The sequence below is a fragment of the Dendrobates tinctorius genome, unplaced genomic scaffold, assembly GCF_039654945.1.
Source record: "Dendrobates tinctorius isolate UK_male_01 unplaced genomic scaffold, ASM3965494v1 ptg000006l, whole genome shotgun sequence".
NCBI classification, from domain to species: domain Eukaryota; kingdom Metazoa; phylum Chordata; class Amphibia; order Anura; family Dendrobatidae; genus Dendrobates; species Dendrobates tinctorius.
The window spans coordinates 18,390,008-18,412,604 of NW_027361674.1; the positions used below are offsets into that span (position 1 = coordinate 18,390,008).

The 22,597-nt window shown below is 46.8% G+C and overlaps 1 protein-coding gene across 4 annotated transcripts in view; it reads right to left on the reverse strand.

The window, feature by feature from the left end:
• Positions 1–22,597, reverse strand: part of LRRC9 (leucine rich repeat containing 9) — a 234,531-nt gene that overhangs the window by 193,144 nt on the left and 18,790 nt on the right. For all 4 annotated transcript variants that reach the window (XM_073571244.1, XM_073571255.1, XM_073571252.1 and 1 more), the window contains exons 2-5: positions 22,305–22,395; positions 15,392–15,610; positions 14,658–14,798; positions 2,782–2,845 (exon numbers count right to left, since the gene is read on the reverse strand). In XM_073571244.1, the coding sequence (XP_073427345.1) occupies positions 2,782–2,845; positions 14,658–14,798; positions 15,392–15,610; positions 22,305–22,352 (472 nt within the window). In that variant the 5' untranslated portion in view covers positions 22,353–22,395. The remainder of the gene's footprint in view (positions 1–2,781; positions 2,846–14,657; positions 14,799–15,391; positions 15,611–22,304; positions 22,396–22,597) is intronic.

Here is a 22,597-nt window from a genome sequence, read left to right on the forward strand (position 1 = left end):
GTTAAGGATTTTTTAGAGATAGAATCCGCTTTCCACAGTCTCAGCCATAATGCACGCCTAATGGCGATCGCATTCGCCGCCGCCACCGCCGAGCACTCGGCCGCGTCTAGTGAGGCGCTGACAAGATAATCACTTGCTCCTGACATCTGATTTGCCACTTCTAAGACCTCCGCGGGGAGATCCCTGTCCTGGAGGGCCTTATACAGAGCGTCCCCCCACGAAACCATGGCCTTAGCCACCCAAGTCGCCGCAAAGGAGGGGGCCAGAGCCGACCCTGCTGCTTCATATACCGAGCGGGCAAGCCCGTCCATGAGGCGATCAGTTGGGTCCTTTATAGAGGAAACACTGGGTATCGACAATAGCGATCTTGATGCTAAACGTGATACCGGAGGGTCCACTACTGGCGACTCTACCCAAGCCTTATGGAGCTCAGGGGGAAACGGATACTTTGCCTGCAGCGCTTTTTGCATTGCAAAACGCTTATCCGGGTGATCTCTATGTTTCTGGACTAGCTCCTCAAACTCCGGATGCGTGGCAAATCTTCTATGTGGTCGCCTGGATTTCTTAAAAGAGACCTTGTGACCTGAGACTGTGGGCACATCGTCCTCGATCTCTAATGTCTGGTTGACTGCCTCAATGAGACTGTCCACCGAATCCTGGAACCCCAGACTTTCTAGATTCCAGGCCTCTTCCTCCTCTCCTTCATCCTGATCGCTCCCAGAGCTCAGAGACGGGGAACGGGATGCCCTAATACCCGCCGCCGAAGCCCCGGAGGGTCCGGCCGACGGGGAACGAACCCTCTTGATATGAGCTTGCCTGGTACTGGAGCGACCTCTAATGGTTGGAGGGTCCTGAGACGAGGACGAGCTCTCTTCCGCTGGCAGACCCCCCTCCCTGCTCCTGCCCGGGCCCTGAAGGGATTCAATTGCCCTTGTAAGGGACAGCATAGACTGCGATAAGGACACCGCCCATTCCGGGGGGTCCTGACCCCTGGGTTCAGAAACAGTGGGGGGCTCCTGGGCGCGCTCCGACTCACAGGCTTCACAATATTTACCCGCCTGTGCCTTTGGCAGCCTGACCCCACAGGACACGCAAACCGCGTAAAGGAAAGAGTGAGCTTTCCCTTTGGCAGACATACTTGCACAGGCTGAAGGCAGAGTAGAAGGAGGAGGAGGGTAACCTCTTCCGTGACAAGCAGCGTGGTTCTCCAAAACGGAGTTACACTCACCCACCGGCTCCTGTCCGCAGTACCCCTGCGTGGATGCGAGGCGTTAGGGCGGAAGACTCTCCGGAACCTATATCGCGCGTCCCCGCATTCGCCGCCTGCCACCGCCGCGTCAGCGGGCGGGACTTCCGGCTACCACCGGAAGTCAGCGGGCGGGACTTCCGGCTACCACCGGAAGTCGGCGCGCTGCCTCGCGCGATTGCAGTGGGGCCCCGGCCGCGCTCCACCAGCCCCCGGCGATACACGCGGCGTGCGGAGCCCGGGTCACCAGCGCCAACTTGCGGTGCGCTGCAGGAACAGATCGCCCCATATAAGAAAAGGTGAGCAGGACCACCTCGGGGGGTGGGTGGGGGGGGGGGGGGGGGGTGCTCTGTCGGTTTTACTCGCGGCCTCTTCCCCACTTCTATCGCCGCCCCCGCTCCCGCTCTCACCTGCGCCTCCGATTCAGCCCCCTGGACTCACAACCAAGGGGTGGACGGGGCCTCCATACTGCTGTAGTAGGAGAGGAACAACGTGGAGGCTGACCACTGGTTCTGCTCACACGCGCCTGATGAAGTTGTGGGGAAACCGAGTCCTCTAATCAGGACGCGTTGCCCCTCTTTCGATAAAAAATAGATGTCTGGAAAAAAGTCCCAGATGTGTCCCTCGGTGCGGGAGAGGACACGTGGAGGGTTACTCACACGTGGTCGCCCGTTGGTGATTTGGGGAGATCGGATCCTCTCTATAGGATCCGTCGCCCCTATCTTATCTTCATAGAAAAAAAGGGAAAAAGAAAAAAAAAAAAACCTAGTCTGGAACTCCAGACTGCGTGTGCCTCCATCAGACACTAAGCAAAAACTGAGTTACGCCCGGCCTAGGGGCGAGGGTGTATGCGGCGGAGGAGGAGCTAACTCTTTTTTTGTACACTTAGTGTCGGCCTCCAGACGGCAGAAGCACACACCCACAGTCTCTGTGTCCCCCAATGAGACGAAGGAGAAAAACTACTTTTATCAGAATCCATGCAGGAGCAAGTCTGATCCAGTAATAATGCAATAAGTCGCAGCTTACAAAAATGTTATAAAAAGTTGCATATAAAAAATTGTGGAATCCGCACATTCATAACATAGCAGTGTAGGTTCCTCTATATACTTAGGTAAATAAGTTAATATTTGCAATCCCAGCTCCTTTTCCTTAGCATCCAAGGGCTCGAGTGTTATTGGAGCAACCTACGAGGTATCCGCAGATGACGTGATAAACTGGCTGACGCCTCAATGTTTGCAAACAAGGAGGTGGAAAAAGAAATAAGCAAAACCTCCAGTAAGACCGGATTTTGCTATTTGCCTCCTATGTATGACCCTGCTTGCACTTTCTGCTCCAGTAAAGGTTCCTGTATCCATTTTCTAAACAGCCCAGGACACCGATCGTGTGATTATACGCACAGTAGCACCTATTAATCCACAGCTTTACCGTATTACTTTCCTGCTAGAGGTAGGATTAAAAGGATTGTGTGATTACAGCTAGAACGGTAATTGGGAGAACTATGGAAAACAGTCTTTTCGCAGTTTATATTTACATACCGATTGAGTGTATCAAATTCCCGGCCAGATTAAGCTCTTTAAGACTCTGCAGTGTCTCCAATCCCTAAAAAGAAAGAAAATACAGCGGATAAAAAAGGAAATGAAATTTGAGTAGTTGAATAATACAGGATTAATAATTTTATTAATTCGGAAATCAATGTACTTGTGTATGCAGCAGGGAAGAGTTGTACAGAGCTTATAAAACAAGTTATGCAAAGTTAATTATGGGATTCTGATTTTGGTTGAGGTTTTTTTCGTATAGGATGTGATCCTTAAGGTTTTTTTTTGTCTTCCCCATTTCATAAAGTAAAATATCCCTTAAGATAACCTCGGAGATGCCGTATGATCCTAGAATACCTTACTCACCGATAACGGTGTTTCTCAGAACCCATGACAGCACCACGGAGAGAGGGGGTCCGCCCATCAAGGACAGGAACCTACAGATAAAAAGGCGGCGCCTCTCCTCCGCCCCCAGTTGGTTACAGAGCATCAGAGGGTCTCCAGGTTAGTTAACAACAAAAGTATATACAGTGGGGCAAAAAAGTATTTAGTCAGTCAGCAATAGTGCAAGTTCCACCACTTAAAAAGATGAGAGGCGTCTGTAATTTACATCATAGGTAGACCTCAACTATGGGAGACAAACTGAGAAAAAAAAATCCAGAAAATCACATTGTCTGTTTTTTTTTCATTTTATTTGCATATTATGGTGGAAAATAAGTATTTGGTCAGAAACAAAATTTCATCTCAATACTTTGTGATATATCCTTTGTTGGCAATGACAGAGGTCAAACGTTTTCTGTAAGTCTTCACAAGGTTGCCACACACTGTTGTTGGTATGTTGGCCCATTCCTCCATGCAGATCTCCTCTAGAGCAGTGATGTTTTTGGCTTTTCGCTTGGCAACACGGACTTTCAACGCCCTCCAAAGGTTTTCTATAGGGTTGAGATCTGGAGACTGGCTAGGCCACTCCAGGACCTTGAAATGCTTCTTACGAAGCCACTCCTTCGTTGCCCTGGCGGTGTGCTTTGGATCATTGTCATGTTGAAAGACCCAGCCACGTTTCATCATCAATGCCCTTGCTGATGGAAGGAGGTTTGCACTCAAAATCTCACGATACATGGCCCCATTCATTCTTTCATGTACCCGGATCAGTCGTCCTGGCCCCTTTGCAGAGAAACAGCCCCAAAGCATGATGTTTCCACCACCATGCTTTACAGTAGGTATGGTGTTTGATGGATGCAACTCAGTATTCTTTTTCCTCCAAACACGACAAGTTGTGTTTCTACCAAACAGTTCCAGTTTGGTTTTATCAGACCATAGGACATTCTTCCAAAACTCCTCTGGATCATCCAAATGCTCTCTAGCAAACTTCAGACGGCCCCGGACATGTACAGGCTTAAGCAGTGGGACACGTCTGGCACTGCAGGATCTGAGTCCATGGTGGCGTAGTGTGTTACTTATGGTAGGCCTTGTTACATTGGTCCCAGCTCTCTGCAGTTCATTCACTAGGTCCCCCCGCGTGGTTCTGGGATTTTTGCTCACCGTTCTTGTGATCATTCTGACCCCACGGGGTGGGATTTTGCGTGGAGCACCAGATCGAGGGAGATTATCAGTGGTCTTGTATGTCTTCCATTTTCTAATTATTGCTCCCACAGTTGATTTCTTCACTCCAAGCTGGTTGGCTATTGCAGATTCAGTCTTCCCAGCCTGGTGCAGGGCTACAATTTTGTTTCTGGTGTCCTTTGACAGCTCTTTGGTCTTCACCATAGTGGAGTTTGGAGTCAGACTGTTTGAGGGTGTGCACAGGTGTCTTTTTATACTGATAACAAGTTTAAACAGGTGCCATTACTACAGGTAATGAGTGGAGGAAAGAGGAGACTCTTAACGAAGAAGTTACAGGTCTGTGAGAGCCAGAAATCTTGATTGCTTGTTTCTGACCAAATACTTATTTTCCACCATAATATGCAAATAAAATGAAAAAAAAACAGACAATGTGATTTTCTGGATTTTTTTTTCTCCGTTTGTCTCCCATAGTTGAGGTCTACCTATGATGTAAATTACAGACGCCTCTCATCTTTTTAAGTGGTGGAACTTGCACTATTGCTGACTGACTAAATACTTTTTTGCCCCACTGTACATAACATTATAATATTGCATATTATGAAGAAGCACTGTGTCTAAACGGAAACACTCTACACACAGTAAACCGTGCTCACTGCACACGTGAAAGGGGGAAAAAGCGGGTGCTGTCATGGGTTCCGAGAAACACCGTTATCGGTGAGTTACTAAGCTATTCTCTCTCACCCATGACAGCACCACGGAGAGAATTTCAGAGATTGGTTGCTTAGGGAGGGACCACCACCTGAAGGACCCTTCTCCCGAAGGTCAGGTCAGACGTAGAGGCTAGATCTAAACAATAGTGTCTGAAAAACGTAGAAGGTGTTGACCAGGTGGCTGCCTTACAGATCTGTTCTATCGATACCTCTGATCTTTCTGCCCATGAGGTCACCATTGCCCTTGTAGAGTGAGCTTTTATACCCTCCGGGATGGTATTCCAACTGGATGAATACGCCACGGTAATCGCATCCCTTATCCACCTTGCTAGGGTGCTCTTGGATGCCTTGAGTCCCTTCCGAGGTCCCAGGAAACACACAAAGAGAGAGCCTTCCTTCCTACATCCCTTGGTGGCCTCTAAGTACTGAACTAGGCACCTCTTCATATCTAGGGTGTGAAATCTTTCCTCTCCCCTATTCCTATGATCTGGGCAGAAGGAAGGAAGGACTACCTCTTGGGACCTATGAAAGTGTGTTGCTACCTTAGGTAGATATGCCGGGTCAGGTTTCAATATGACTCTATCGTCTAGGATTTTAGTGAACAGTGGCATTGCTGACAGAGCTTGAATATCGCTCACCCTGCGAGCGGATGTTAGGGCCACTAGAAGTACAGTTTTTAATAACAGGGTTTTTAGGGGTACTGACTGGATGGGCTCTAATGGGGGCCCTGTTAGTGCAGATAGAACTAGGTTTAGATCCCATGATGGTAATTTCTGGGTAATTATTGGTCTAGACCTGGCTGCGGCCCTAATAAACCGTGCTACCCAAGGGTTGCGTGCCACGTCCTGGTTATAAAGGGCACCTAGAGCCGCTATCTGTACCTTCAGTGTGTTAGTCGCCAGCCCCTGTTCTAAACCCTTTTGCAGAAATTCGAGAATTTTGTCAATCTGGACTCCATCCTGAACCCTTGCCCCAGAGCTGGACAGAAATTTCCTCCAAGTTCTCCCATAGGCTCTAGTTGTGATCGGTTTCCTACTCTTTTGTAGTGTAGAAACCAAGTTTTCGGAGAACCCCCTTCCCCTCAGCAGTGCCCTTTCAAATTCCATGCTGTTAAATTGAGGTTCACTGCCCGAGGGTGTAAAACTGGTCCTTGAGACAGTAGGTCCGGGAGATCTGGTAGGACCCAAGGGTCGGTTATTGACAGTATTCTCAGCCAGGAGAACCACGTTCTTTTTGGCCAAAAGGGGGCTATTAGTATCATTCTTGCTTTGTCCTCTCTGACTTTTCTTATGACTGCCGGGATGAGAATGGTCGGCGGAAAGGCATACATTAGGCCCTGTGTCCACGGAATCATAAACGCATCCAGGGTCCGGGGATTTCCCCTGGAGTCAAGGGGACAAAATGCTTCCGCTTTTTTGTTTTTGTGGTCGGCAAACAGATCTATGTCTGGGGTTCCCCACATTTTTACAATCTGCCGAAAAATGGACTGTTTTAGGACCCATTCTCCCTGGCGTAACTGGGCGCCAGGGCTGTGGAGTCGGAGTCGGAGTCGTGGAGTCGGTGCTCATTTTGGTGGAGTCGGAGTCGGAGTTGGAGTCGGTATAAAATGGACCGACTCCGACTCCTAAAATATATAATAAATTGGGTACAGTAATTCAATGCAGGATGTGCTGAATATTTTTTCATAGGAGTTTGGTAAAGTTATGAAATGTCCTATAAATGACTGTTATATTCCTGATCTAAGGCCACATTCACACACAGCGTTTTTCCTGTGTTTTTTGAGGATACGTTTTTCAGCTGCAAAAGCAGATCAGCTTTTTAAAAAACTGCATCACCTGCAAGGTTTTTTGAGCTCATAGATAATGTTTTCAATAGCAAAAGCAGATTAGAAATCTGCTCTATCTATATATCCATTTATCCATATCTGTCTATCCATATCGTATCTGTACCAAAAAGAATGAAAGCCGGGTAGTACACCAATATATATTCTGTTCTATCTAAATATCTTGATTATAAAAATGATTAAATGTCTGAGGTTCACATTGTACTACAATAAATTTTTCACTTAAATATAAGCAATATGTGTGGGAGTCGGAGTCGGAGTTGGAGTCGGTGTAAGGGAAATTGAGGAGTCGGAGTCGCAGGTTTGGCTTACCGACTCCACAGCCCTGCTGGGCGCGACTCAGAAAGTCTGCTCTCTGGTTTTCTGTTCCCCGTATATGCAGTGCAGAGAGGGATAGTACAGTTGTGGCCAAAAGTATTGACACCCCTGCAATTCTGTCAGATAATACTCAGTTTCTTCCTGAAAATGATTGCAAACACAAATTCTTTGGTATTATCTTCATTTAATTTGTCTTAAATGAAAAAACACAAAAAGAATTGTCCTAAAGCCAAATTGGATATAATTCCACACCAAACATAAAAAAGAGGGTGGACAAAAGTATTGGCACTGTTCGAAAAATCATGTGATGCTCCTCTAATTTGTGTAATTAACAGCACCTGTAACTTACCTGTGGCACCTAACAGGTGTTGGCAATAACTACATCACACTTGCAGCCAGTTGACATGGATTAAAGTTGACTCAACCTCTGTCCTGTGTCCTTGTGTGTACCACATTGAGCATGGAGAAAAGAAAGAAGACCAAAGAACTGTCTGAGGACTTGAGAAACCAAATTGTGAGGAAGCATGAGCAATCTCAAGGCTACAAGTCCATCTCCAAAGACCTGAATGTTCCTGTGTCTACCCTGCGCAGTGTCATCAAGAAGTTTAAAGCCCATGGCACTGTGGCTAACCTCCCTAGATGTGGACGGAAAAGAAAAATTGACAAGAGATTTCAACGCAAGATTGTGCAGATGTTGGATAAAGAACCTCGACTAACATCCAAACAAGTTCAAGCTGCCCTGTAGTCCGAGGGTACAACAGTGTCAACCCGTACTATCCGTCGGCGTCTGAATGAAAAGGGACTGTATGGTAGGAGACCCAGGAAGACCCCACTTCTTACCCCTAGACATAAAAAAGCCAGGCTGGAGTTTGCCAAAATTTACCTGAAGAAGCCTAAAACGTTTTGGAAGAATGTTCTCTGGTCAGATGAGACAAAAGTAGAGTTTTTTGGGCAAAGGCATCAACATAGAGTTTACAGGAGAAAAAAAGAGGCATTCAAAGAAAAAAACACGGTCCCTACAGTCAAACATGGCGGAGGTTCCCTGACGTTTTGGGGTTGCTTTGCTGCCTCTTGCACTGGACTGCTTGACCGTGTGCATGGCATTATGAAGTCTGAAGACTACCAACAAATTTTGCAGCATAATGTAGGGTCCAGTGTGAGAAAGCTGGGTCTCCCTCAGAGGTCATGGGTCTTCCAGCAGGACAATGACCCAAAACACACTTCAAAAAGCACTAGAAAATGGTTTGAGAGAAAGCACTGGAGACTTCTAAGGTGGCCAGCAATGAGTCCAGACCTGAATCCCATAGAACACCTGTGGAGAGATCTAAAAATGGCAGTTTGGAGAAGGCACCCTTCAAATATCAGGGACCTGGAGCAGTTTGCCAAAGAAGAATGGTCTAAAATTCCAGCAGAGCATTGTAAGAAACTCATTGATGGTTACCGGAAGCGGTTGGTCGCAGTTATTTTGGCTAAAGGTTGTGCAACCAAGTATTAGGCTGAGGGTTCCAATACTTTTGTCTGGCCCATTTTTGGAGTTTTGTGTGAAATGATCAATGTTTTGCTTTTTGCTTCATTCTCTTTTGTGTTTTTTCATTTAAGACAAATTAAATGAAGATAATAATACCAAAGAATTTGTGCTTGCAATCATTTTCAGATTGAGTATTATCTGACAGAATTGCAGGGGTGTCAATACTTTTGGCCACAACTGTAGGCTTGTTTCGGCTAGGGTGAAGATTTTGGAGGATGTGTTCATTAGTGCCCGGGACCTGGTTCCCCCCTGGTGATTTATGTAGGCCACCGTCACCCGATTGTTCGAAAACATGCGGACGTGATGACCCCGTAACACAGGTAGGAAGTGTGTTAGGGCATAACCTACTGCCAATAGTTCTTTTTGATTCGAGGAGGCTTCTAATTCCTGACCTCCCCATTCCCCCTGAGCCACCTTGTTGCTCATATGTGCTCCCCATCCCATGGGACTGGCATCCGTGGTAATTATGTGTGTGATTTTTATTACCCAGGGAATCCCTTTGGATAGGTTGTCTCTGTTTCCCCACCAAGCTAGGGAATGAATAGGTTTGGAGTCTAGTGTAACGTGACCTTCAAAGTGACCTCCTAATGCTAAATGGTTGGCTAATACATCCCATTGGAGATCTCTCGTATGTAGCTATGACCAGTGGACCGCCGGCAGGCAGGCGGAGAGGGACCCTAGTAGTGACATCGCTTTTCTTAGCGTCATGAAGGGGTTCTGAATCGCTCTTGCTACCATCTGAGCAATTCTCTCTTTTTTGCGGTCTGAGTCCAGTGTTTGAGTCCAGTGTTAGTCCTAGGAACTCCTGAACTTTGCTGGGCTCCAACCTTGATTTTTTCCTTTTTAAATTTCCCGGCCGTGACGTCACTTCCTCTCCCAGCCAGCTCCGCTCTGTGCCCCGGGGAGCGCGCAGTGCATATGCGCCGACCGCGGGGACCCGGAAGTCGTCCCCCTCCACTTCCGGGGCAGCGCCATGTTGGTACACCTCTGCACCGTGGCGCTGCCTGCGCATGTCCCGGGTCTCCCCCAGCCCCATCCTCCTTTCCGGAGCGGCGGCTCGGTCCTCCCCCCCCCCCCCGCTCACCCTGTCGAGCCCGTCGGCTGCAGCGGTGGAGGCTTCAGGAACCGACCCCGCCGCGACAGGGGCCTCCCCGCTGTCAGGATTACAGACAGGTCAGCCCTGGACTCCTTATTTAAGGTAAGCTGCTGCCGCTGCTGCTGGTTCCACGGGTCACCAGTCAAGGACAGGAACCCAACTGGGGGCGGAGGAGAGGTGCTGCCTTTTTATCTGTAGGTTCTTGCCCTTGATGGGCGGACCCCCTCTCTGCGTGATGCGGTCATGGGTGAGAGAGAAATAAAACATGTAGGATGACGTTGTGGGGAGGGGGAAACACAGAGGAGCTGGATCTCCTTTATTCTCGGGATCTTAGGGTGTGTGCACACGTTGCGGATTCTGCTGTGGATCCACAGCGGATCTGGCCCTGCGGATCCGCAGGAGAATCTCCTGCGTTGTACAGTACCATTAAAGTGACGCTAAAATGAAAAACTCTGTGCACATGCTGCGGAAAAATTTGCAGCATAAACGCTGCAGGTTCATTTCCGCAGCATGTCAATTCTTTGTGCAGATCCGCAGAATTTTGACACATGCTCCATTATAGGAATCCGGAGGTGTCAAAACGCAGGTGGAATCCGCACAAAATCTGCACTAATTCCACAGGTAAAACACAGGTAATTTTACCTGTGGATTTAGCCAAATCCGCGCAGAAAAATCCTCAGAGTAATCCGCAATGTGTGCACATACCCTTAGACATCCCAGAGGTTGGACCCACTATCAAGGAGCCATCACTTTCAGATGGAAAAATTCCTTGTAAAGGCAACCCGAGCATGGAAATGCCTCTAGACAAGGAGTGGGCAATTCATTTTCCTGAGGGGCCACATGAGAGACCGTGACTGTTGTGGAGGGGTGAAATTAATTCTGTTCAATATTAATATCATTACAATTATAATATTGATAATTATATTAATATTAATTGTATCACTTAATATTGAGCAGAATTAAGTCTGTGGACATCCCTCTATATACAGTATGAGCCTCACAGAGCATCCCTATATACAGCATGCCCCCCAGGCAGCCTCCCTATATACAGCATGAGCCTCACACAGCCTCCCTATATACAGCATGCCCCCCAGGCAGCCTCCCTATATACAGCATGAGCCCCACAGAGCCTCCCTATATACAGCATGAGCCCCGCACAACCTCCCTATATACAGCATGAGCCCCGCACAGCCTTCCTATGTACAGCATGAGCCTCACAGAGCATCCCTATATACAGCATGCCCCCCAGGCAGCCTCCCTATATAAAGCATGAGCCCCACACAGCCTCCCTATATACAGCATGAACCCACACAGCCTCCCTATATATAGCATGAACCCCGCAAAGCTTTCCTATTTACAGCATGTGCCCCACACAGCCTCCCCATATACTGCATGAGCCCCACAGAGCCTCCCCATATACAGCATGATCCCCACACAGCTTTCCCCATATGCAGCATGAGCCCCACACAGCCTTTTCCATATGCAGCATAAGCCCCAAACAGCCTCCCCATATGCAGCATGAGCCTCACACAGCCTTCCCTATATATAGCATGAGCCCCACACAGCCTCCCCATATACAGCATGAGCCCCACACAGCCTCCACATATACAGCATGAGCCCCACACAGCCTCACTATATACAGTATGAGCTCCGCACAGCCTCCCTATATAGAGCATGAACCCCGCACAGCTTTCCTATTTACAGCATGTGCCCCACACAGCCTCCCCATATACTGCATGAGCCCCACAGAGCCTCCCCATATACAGCATGAGTCCCACACAGCTTTCCTATTTACAGCATGAGCCCCGCACAGCCTCCCCATATACTGCATGAGCCCCACAGAGCCTCCCCATATACAGCATGAGCCGCACACAGCTTTCCTATTTACAGCATGAGCCCCGCACAGCCTCCCTATATACAGCATGAGCCCCACAGAGCCTCCCCATATACAGCATGAGCCCCGCACAGCTTTCCTATTTACAGCATGAGCCCCGCACAGCCTCCCTATATACAGCATGAGCCCCACAGAGCCTTCCCATATACAGCATGAGCCCCACACGAAACTCCCCATATATAGTGTGAGACCAACACAGCCTCCCCATATACAGCATTAGCCCCACACAGCATTCCCCATATACTACATGAGCCCCACACAGCCTCCCTATATATACTGCATGAGTCCCACACAGCCTCACCCATATGCGACATGAGTCCCACACAGCCTCATCCATGAGGCATGAGCCCCGCACAGCTTCCCCCATATGCAGCATGAACCCCAAACAGCCTTCTCCATATGCAGCATAAGCCCCAAACAGCCTCCCCATATGCAGCATGAGCCTCACACAGCCTTCCCTATATATAGCATGAGCCCCACACAGCCTCCCCATATACAGCATGAGCCCCACACAGCCTCCCCATATACAGCATGAGCCCCACACAGCCTCCCCATATACAGCATGAGCCCCACACAGCCTTCCCCATATGTAGCATGAGCCCCACACAGCCTTCCCCATATGTAGCATGAGCCCCACACAGCCTTCCCCATATGTAGCATGAGCCCCAAACAGCCTTCCCCATATGTAGCATGAGCCCCACACAGCCTCCCCCATATGCAGCATGAGCCCCAAACAGCCTCTCCCCATATGCGGCATAAGACCCATACAGCCTCCCCCATATACAGCATGAGCCCCACACAGCCTCCCTATATATGCAGCATAAGCCCCACAGAGACTCTCCATATACAGCATGAGACCCACACAGTCTTTCCATATATTGCATGAGCCTCACACAGCCTCCCTATATATACTGCATGAGCCTCACACAGCATCCCAGAGGTTGGACCCACTAGCAATAAGCCATCACTTTGATGGAAAAACCCCTTTTAAAAGGCAGCCCAAGCATGAGCCCCACAGAGCCTCCTTATACACAGCATGAGCCTTGCACAGCCTCCCCATATACAGTATGAGCCCCACATAGCCTCCCCATATACAGCATGAGATCCACACAGCCTCCCCCATATACGGCATGCGCCCTACACAGCCTCCCCATATACTGCATGAGCCCCACACAGCCTCCCTATATACACTGCATGAACACCACACAGCCTCTCTATATATGCTGCATGAGCCCCACACAGCCTCCCTATATATACTGCATGAGCCCCACACAGCCTCCCCATATATACTCCATGAGCCCAACGCAGCCTCCCCATATATACTGCATGAGCCTCCCCATGTCCTGGATGAGCCTCGCACAGCATCCCAGAGGTTGGACCCACTAGCACTAAGCCATCACTTTGATGGAAAAACCCCTTTTAAAAGGCAGCCCAAGCATGAGCCCCACAGAGCCTCCTTATACACTGCATGAGCCTTGCACAGCCTCCCCATATACAGCATGAGCCCCACATAGCCCCCCATGTCCCGGGTAAGGCCCCCATAGCCTCCCCATGTCCCGGATAAGGTCCTCATAGCCTACCCATGTCCTGGATGAGGCCCTCATAGCCTCCCCATGTCCTGGAATGAGGCCCTCCACAGCCTCCCCATGTCCTGGATGAGGCACCCATAGCCTCCCCATGTGCAGCATGACACCCCCATAGCCTGCACATGAAAAGCATGACACTGGCAAAGCCTCCCCATATCCAATGTCCACCAAAACATCCCATATACATGATAAAAGAACACCCCATATTCACCTTGGTCCCGTTCCCCGACACGCTGACTCTCCGCAGTACACAACTGAGACGATTAAAGGGAATCTGTCACCCCTTTTTTGAGATATCATATAATGATATCATTCAATTGTGTGTCACATAAGGATTCTCTTAGTACTTTTGCTTCCCCCTGACCCCGCACCTTTCATGCATAAATACCTTTTTTATATCGGTTCAGATGTATGTAAACTGCCGCTGTCTGGTCCGATGGGCGTGGCTTATTCACCTGCTCCCCCCCTCCCTGTCTTGCTCTACGCATTTCTTCTTGTGTAGAGCAAGACCGGGAGAGGGGGAGCAGTTGAATAAGCCCCGCCCATCGGACCGGACAGTGGCAGTTTACATACATCTGAACCGATGTAAAAAAAGTATTTATGCATGAAAGGTGCGGGGTCAGGGAGAAGTAAAAGTACTAAGAGAATCTTTATGTGACACACAATTGAATGATATCATTATATGATATCTCAAAAAAGGGGTGACAGATTCCCTTTAAATGACGTCATCGCGTCAGCTGTTTCGCATGCTGATTGGTGGAGGAAGTGGCTTGATGCCCCTCCACCAATGAAGTCTGCGCAGATGGAGACAGCGAGCGGGCGGACACGGTGCGGCCTGTGCGCCTTTTTTTTCCAGCCCCTGGCCTGTCTCTGCACTTTGCCCTGGTCTGCTCTAGACCAAGTTTATTCAAAGGAATAGGAGCTGACCAGCAGGAACTGGCAGCAGCCATTACACATTGGATGAAGCTGTGGTGTTCAGCTCCATTCAGTGTTTGTATCCGGCCTACTCCGGAGCAAATACCAGCCAATCATTAGGGGTGCTGGACCCCATTGATCTGACATTGATGACCTATCATAGGGATAGGTCAATAATATTTTAGATTCACACATCCCCTTTACATTTTTTCGTAGTATTGCCAAAGTCCTCTATCATTTGAGGCTCTGTCTGGTAACTGAGGTCTTCAACGTTGCTACATTGGAACCCACCCCAATAATCATTGCTGACAAACTAAACCAATACGGCATAAATGAGACACCATGAAAAGGTAGTGCATTTAGCTATTACTACGTGAGGATCAGGCCTTGTCATGTGTCTAAGACCCAGCCTCATGCACTCACCTCTATTACTTCAATGACATTATCATTTAGCCAAACAACTTCCAATTTCTTTAGGTTTTCCAAACCCTCGATAGTAGTAATATCGTTATGATAAAGGAACAGTTTTGTCAAATGCCGACAATCTTGAAGTCCTTTGATTCTCTATAAAATAAAAATTAAGAAGTGCATGATACCTAATACAATTACATTGACAACTTAGCTTATTTTTGTGGAGTAATGACAGATGACTATCCTAGCTAGAAGGATAGCCCCAGTTATCCTAGTTTCAGTGGAAAAAGATCAAATACGAATTCTTTTCAAGCATACCTGTATGACTAGGTCAAAGATGGTTTCTAAGAGAAAGTTAGCACCTATCTACAAGCTGGTGTTGACTACTAGATTGGCAGGGGTCTGACAGCTGAGACCTCAGCGAAATTGAGCAACTTGTCCTTGTCTAAAAGAAGCGGCAGTCGTGTATGTGCTCTACCGCTATGGGAGTGACAGAAATAGTCGATTACAGCGCACGGCAAGTAATAATCGTCTCGGCAGCGCACACATGTAACTGCTGCTCCAATGAAACAGAGGGCACAAGTCTCTATAGATGGGTGGGTGTCTCAGTAGTCATACCCCTATACTGTGGATACCCCTTTAATCAAAATAGTCCCATCGCTTATGAGCACAAGAAAAACAGGGAATTAGACTATAGCAGGACTCAAGGGAATGATGAAAACGCCAAAAGATGCGGCCAGACTTACTGTTAACTGACACTCCGCAATCCACAGTTCTTCAAGTAGCGGACAAGACTCCAGGCCGTAGATACCTTCTATGCTCTGTCCGACTATGGTCAAGTTGGTGAGATTTGGAAAGTAAGAGAGCCCCAGCATTTTGGGGTAGCCAGAAAAAAACATTTCAAGAGTTTTCATTCCTTGTCCATCTTGTCTGATCCTGTCATAATTTACCCCATTGCACATACACTAGAAATTAAAAGACGGTGATTAGTAACAGGTATGTTTACTAGAGTATTAGGCTTGTACATTGTATGTGACTAAATATACTGAGTGGTTCACCGGTCACCAACCGACCTTCCTGGTTTAGTTACTTGGTTATTAGCTCTTTGAAAGACAGAGAATGCGCTTGGTTACATTTATAATGGTTTCTGGATTTCAAATGGATTTTGTTGAAAAAGAAAGTCATGTTTGGAGTCACTCAGGCACTTAATAATAATGTAGTGACCACGCTTGTTAGCAGAGAGGGGGTCCTTGCTCTGCAGTGGCCGTTGTACGCCGAGGATCCCGAGACGACATCTATGTCAGAAGGGCTACTCTGACAGCTATGTACAGTCCGTCGCCAAAAGTTTTGAAATTTGGGTTTTCACAACATTTGCTTCTTAGACGTTTTTAGATGTTTCTATGATTAGTGAAGAACAATTATAAGTTTTCAAACTTTTATTAACAAATACATGAAGTTTATGCACAGGCATTTACAGTGTTGACCCTTATTTTTCATGACTTCTACCCTTCGACCTGGCAGCTGGATATCCGCTGCTGGGCCAAATCCTGACTGATGGCCGCCCATTCTTGTCTAATCAGTGCTTGGGGTTAACTGTAGGCATGACACAGGACTCATGGTAGTACTAGCTCACCCTTTCACCAAGCCTCTAAATTATCACTTTTCCCTTGTCACTGAGCCCACTCCATGGATGAAAAGCCCCCACACATGAGGGCGTCTCAGGATGCTTTACTGTTGACATGACACAGGACTCATGGTAATGCTCACCCTTTCACTGAGCCTCTAAACGTAACACTTTTTGCTTGTGACTGAGTCCACTCCATGGATGAAATGCCCCTACACATGAGGGGTCTCAGCATGCTTTACTGTTGGCATGACACAGGACTCATGGTAGTGCTCACCTTTTCTGATCATTCTTATAGATGTACTAAACAGACTGAAGGTGGCTCTGTCAGAGAAAATTACTTTACCCCAGTCCTCTGCAGTTATCTTCTCTGGTGAAGCCACCTTTAGACTTGTGGGGACACCTGGAAAAATGATTGTCCGGAGAAGAAAAGAGGAGCAACTTCTTCCAACAATCCAGCAGCAATATGGTAATGGACAATGTATTTTCCCAGCATGACAGAGACCATGCCACAAGGTAAAAGTGATAATTTAGCGGCAAAACATTGACATTTTGGGTCCATGGCTAGGAAACTTCCCAGATTTCAATCACATTGAGAACCTGTGGTCAAGCATCAAAAAGCAGGAGGACAAACAAAAACACAGAAATTGTGATATTGTCCAAGCACTGATTAGACAAGAATGGGTGCTCATCAGTCAGGATCTAGCCCAGAATTGGATATCCATCTGACATGGTGAAGGGCAGAAAAACGTTAAGTCGCCCAGATTATGTACCCACCCGGTCCCTGCAGGTTCAGTAGATCTGTATAGGGTAAAGGTGTTGCAGACGTAACACGGACCCTAATATGTGGCTGTCGTCTTAAATGGGTCTAAATGAGATCAGATTTTGGCTGGTTTCAGCAGGCGATATGTCTGTCGGCTTTACTACACATATCCCATATAGGGCACATTCCATTTTTTACTGCCCCGTCCCATTATTTCTTGCACACAGTATTGCAGTAGCAATGAGTCCCTATGTTTGTGAGGGGCAGATCCAGACCTATTTGTATATTGTTTCTTTCTTAGCTTAAAGCTCCAATTACTCGGAAGACGACAGAGTCTATATCGAGCGACGTGACCTTTCATTCAAGAGTCGGAAAAGTGACAATTAGGAAATAGTTTCTTGAAAGCTGTATCCTCTGTAATTGCCATTTTCAACACTCACCAATTACCTAAACTGGAAAGGACAAAAACATTGTATTTTAACCCTTAAGCAGCTGGCCTATTTGGGGCCTTGGTGACAAAGCAATTATTTTAATTTTTTTTAATCTGCGCCTGCCAATAGTTGTACGTTTTTTACATTTCTGTTTACATAGAAATATGAAGGCATTTTTTTTCAGGGCTCACAGCATTTTTCTTCTTGCATTACCTTGGGATACATATAACGCATTACATAACTTTTATCATGGGAGAAAGGAAACAAAAACAGCAATTCTGCCTTTTTTTTGGGGGGGGGGGGGGTTGATTTTACAGCATTGTGCCGTTTAGTTGACATAATACTAACATTTTATGGGTTGATAAAATTACAGCAATATCAAATCTGTTTTTAGAGGGAAAAGAAATAGGGTCTGATCCATTAGTGCATTTGCACCTTTTTTGACTAGCTTTTGGCATTTTTCGTCCATTTTTAATTTGCACCTATTTTAAACTCTATTTTAAGCTTGATGAGTATTTTGATTTTGATGCTGCAGGTTTTCTGCACCGATCTGCTAATATAGGCTACTTGTGTTTTTTCACTTAGTTTACATACATACATTTTTTACCTTTTTTTTAGCATAGAAAATCGCGCTGTTATGCTAGAGAATGTACGCCAAAATTTCAGACGTACATAAAACGACTCCGGGGGTTGGAAGTAGGAATCATTTGCGCAAAAGTTATGCAACTTTTAAAAAAGTCACAATTGTTGAATCAGCTGAAAACATCTAGAAAACTAAAACTCTACTCACAATGACAAACCTAAAAAAAAAGCAAACCACTCTCCCCACCAAAAAAATAGCGAATACACATAAGGCTTAGTTCCCATGAGGAGTATTTGGTGCATTTTTTCTGCTCTATAATTTCATGCGTTATTTTCATACACAGCGTCTCATAGTTCTAGAAAATTGAATGAGATTCATGTACAAGAGCTTCTCACTAAATTAGAGTTTCATAAAAAAGTTAATTTATTTCAGTTATTCTATACAAAAAGTGAAACTCATATTATATAGAGTCATTACAAACAGATTGATCTATTTCACAAGTTTATTTCTGGTAATGGTGATGATTATGGCTTACAGCCATTTAGAACCCCAAAATAATTATCTCAGTAAATTAGAATAATTAACAAAAAACACCTGCAATAGCTTCCTAAGTGTTTAAAAAGGTCCCTTGGTCTCTGTTTCAGTAAACTCCACAATCATGGGGAAGACTGCTGACTTGACAGATGTCCAGAAGGCAGTCACTTACACACGCCACAAGGAAGGTAAGCCACAAAAGGTCATTGCTAAGGGTATGTTCCCATGATCAGTAAATGCTACGGGTTGGGCGCTGAGTACATCCGCAGCGTCCAACCCGCAGTAGCCAGATATTACAGCATAGATCTCCACTCTTTGTGCACTGGCACCCGTGGCTTCCCTGCAAAGACGTACATGCAGCGCGTCTTTCCAGACAGCAGCATGTCTATGAGCATCTCTTCAAGATAAATGTCACCCGTACAATGTATTGGATGCGGTGATTCTGCATGGTTCAATGAACACATCTATATATATAATTGCCTTAAATTGTCTGTCATCCACTTCCGTCTGGATGTCCCACAATCCACTGCGTCGCACCGGAAGTACGCCGACCGCTATTTTGGAACACTCAAGTGATGCCGCTAGGATCCAGGACGCAGCAGCGATCCCGAACGCCGCTGCGATCCCGACTGCCGCTGGGATCCCAGCTGCCACTCGGATCCAGGCCACCGCTGTTATCCCGAATGCTGCTGCGATCCCGACCGCCACTGGGAACCTGGCCGCTGATTGGTTCCCAGCTGCCGCTCGGATCCAGGCCGCCACTGCAATCATAAGGCTGTGAAAGGGGTGTAATGAGGGGATATAACGAGAGGGGTGTAATGAAGGGGGTATAATGAGAGGGTGTAATGAGGGGGTGTAATGAGAGGGTGTAATCAGAGGGATGCCGCCGCCGGACCCCCGCCAGAACCCACCGCCTGACTACATGCGCCGGATCCCGCCGCTGCCTGCCCACCCACCTCCGTGCAGTCACAGCCTGCAGGAAAGACCGTGGCTTGATGCCTGTGGTGGAGATTGGGTGCGGCCACCCTCTGGTGGCGCCGCTCACCATCTCCAGCACAGGCTGCAAAACGCCGTTTTTCCTGACGGTTGTGACTGCACGAAAGTGGGTGGGCCGCCACCCCCAGCACCACAAAGCTGCCCCCATTGTGATGTTACTACCCTCCCGATGCGATAGCATTGGGCAAACATCTAGTGCGGAATAACCTGAGTTCAAAAGCTGTCAGCGCTTTAGCCGCAGCGGACATGTGCTGCGTTCAAAGTGCTGCCTAATACTGAACGTGTGCACATACCCTAAAGAAGCTGGCTGTTCACAGAGTGCTGTATCCAAGCATATTAATGGAAAAGTTGAATGGAAGGAAAATGTGTGGTAGAAAAAGGTGCTCAGGGCTCCTTGAGGGTAAGCCGTCGTGGAGCGGGGGCGCCAACCTACGCTGGTAGGAAAGTATACAGTTACAGGGAACAGATAGTTAGGTACTCATTTGTTTTGCACATGTCACTTTATTGTCTTGTCATTTGCACTATTTTTGCACATTTTCTATTGTTGCCTACCCAACTACCTATTTGGCAACCCCTATACACTCTTTTCCTGATTAACTGAGTGACTGCATGTGGCACCTATTCAGGGTTATCTAGGAGCTATAGGGTACAGCCGCCGTGGAGCAGGGGCGCCAATTTCGATCATGTTTAGGGTGCCAACCTCCGCTGTTAGGCTGTGTGCCCACGTAGCGATTTTTAAGCGGTTTTGCCGCAATTTTCGGCGCAAAAACTCTGCGAAAACGTTTAAAAATCGTGTACAGAACGCTCCCCATGCATTCCTATGACATTCCGCACATGCTGTGCTAATGCTGCGCTTTTTTCCGCGGTGGAATCGCATCGCGGAAAAAATCACAGCATGCTCATTCTTTTGTGCGGAATCACAAAGAATTGCCGCGATTCTGCACCCATAGGAATGCATGAGAATCGCTTACTTCCCGCATGTGGCTATGCCCACCATGCGGGATGTTAAGCGTCTCATGTGCGGTTGGTACCCACGGTGTGGAGGAGAGGAGACTGTAAAAAAAAGAATAAAAAATAAAAAATCGGGGTATATTTACCTTCCGGCGTCCCGCGCTGCATTCCCAGCCTAAGCGTTCCCAGTAATGCCTTGCGGCAAGGCCCTGTGATGACGTAGTCTCGCGTGACTCTAGCGGTCTCGCGAGATCGCTATAGCAACGCGAGACTACGTCATCACAGGTCTCGCAAGGCATCGCTGGGAACGCTGTGGCCCGGGATGGCAGCGCGGGACGTCGGAAGGTAAATATACCCTGATTTTTTATTTTTTTATCATTTATAACATTCTATCTTTTACTATTGAGGCCGCAACTGGACTGTTGCTCATTGGTTCACGGTATTGTTTTAATTTGGAAATCAAGGTCCCAGAGTCTGGAGGAAGAGTGGAGAGGCCACAATCCAAGCTGCTTGAGGTCTAGTATGAAGTTTCCACAATCAGTGATGGTTTGGGGAGCCATGTCATCTGCTGGTGTAGGTTCACTGTGTTTTATCAAGACCAAAGTCAGTACAGCCGTCTATCAGGAAATTTTAGAGCACTTCATGCTTCCCTCTGCCGACAAGCTTTTTGGAGATGGAAATTTCATTCTCCGGCAGGACTTGGCGCCTGTCTACACTGCCAAAAGTACCAATACCTGGTTTAAAAACAACAGTATCACTGTGCTTGATTGGCCAGCAAACTCGCCTGACCTTAACCCCATAGAGAATCTATGGGGTATTGTGAAGAGGAAGATGAGAGACACCAGACCCCACAATGTAGACGAGCTGAAGGCTGCTATCAAAGCAACCTGGGCTTCCATGACACCTCAGCAGTGCCACAGGCTGATCGCCTCCATGCCATGCCGCATTGATGGAGTAATTGATGCAAAAGGAGCCCCGACCAAGTAACCGAATGCATTTACTGAACATACATTTCAGTAGGCCAACATTTCAGATTTTAAAATCATTTTTCAAGCTGGTGTTATAAAGTATTCTAATTTACTGAGATAATGACTTTTGTGTTTTCATTGGCTGCAAGCCTTAATCATCAACATAAACAGAAATAAACACTTGAAATAGATCACTCTGTTTGTAATGACTCCATCTAATAGATGAGTTTCACTTTTTTTTATTGAGGAACTGAAATAAATTAACTTTTTGATGATATTCTAATTTAGCGATAATCACTTGTAAATCTCATGCCCACTATGCTGTTCTTTAACTTTACACTTTAAAAGTGCGCTTTTGTTTTTTTAATACGCACCATGGCAATTTATCTCAAGGTAAATATTCATTTTATTAGCGGATTTTCCCAATAGACGTCACTGAGATGCAGAAAATCTGCAGATAAAAACAAAAAAAACACTACTTACCTAAAAGAGACACAAACCATAACAAAAAAAAGTGATAAGGCGAAAAGTAAAAAAAAAGTAGCCTATATTAGCTAATTGGAGCAGAAATCAAAGTAGCATAAAAAATGCCAGCAGCAAATACTCATTGTGGAAACTCAGCCATAGGGCTTATTCACACGTCCAATTTCTCCACATACGAGAATAGACTATCTCAGGTACAAGTGTTATCCGTGAAAAACACGGCTAGCACTCGTACGTGGAAATCAGACATGTGAATGAGCCTTTAAGCTCCGTGTAATCTGCACTGTACATAGTGATGACATTAGCGTCACGGGGTAAATACTTACCAATTCTTTAATTATTTCTTCTGAATTCAGAGCATCAATGGAAACCATTTTTCAAATCATTAGTGTTTCAGGAGCATCCCAAATCTCTGTGCTGAAATAAAAATATATACCGCATATAGTTACTGGAATGATACTGATGCTACGTCACTGCCTAGTAGAAACACGAAGAATAAAGTATTTAGTCAGCCACCACTTGTGCAAGTTCTCTCCCTTATAAAGATGAGAGAGGCCTGTAATTGACATCATAGGTAGACCACAGCTATGAGAGGCAAAATGAGAAAACAAATCCAGAA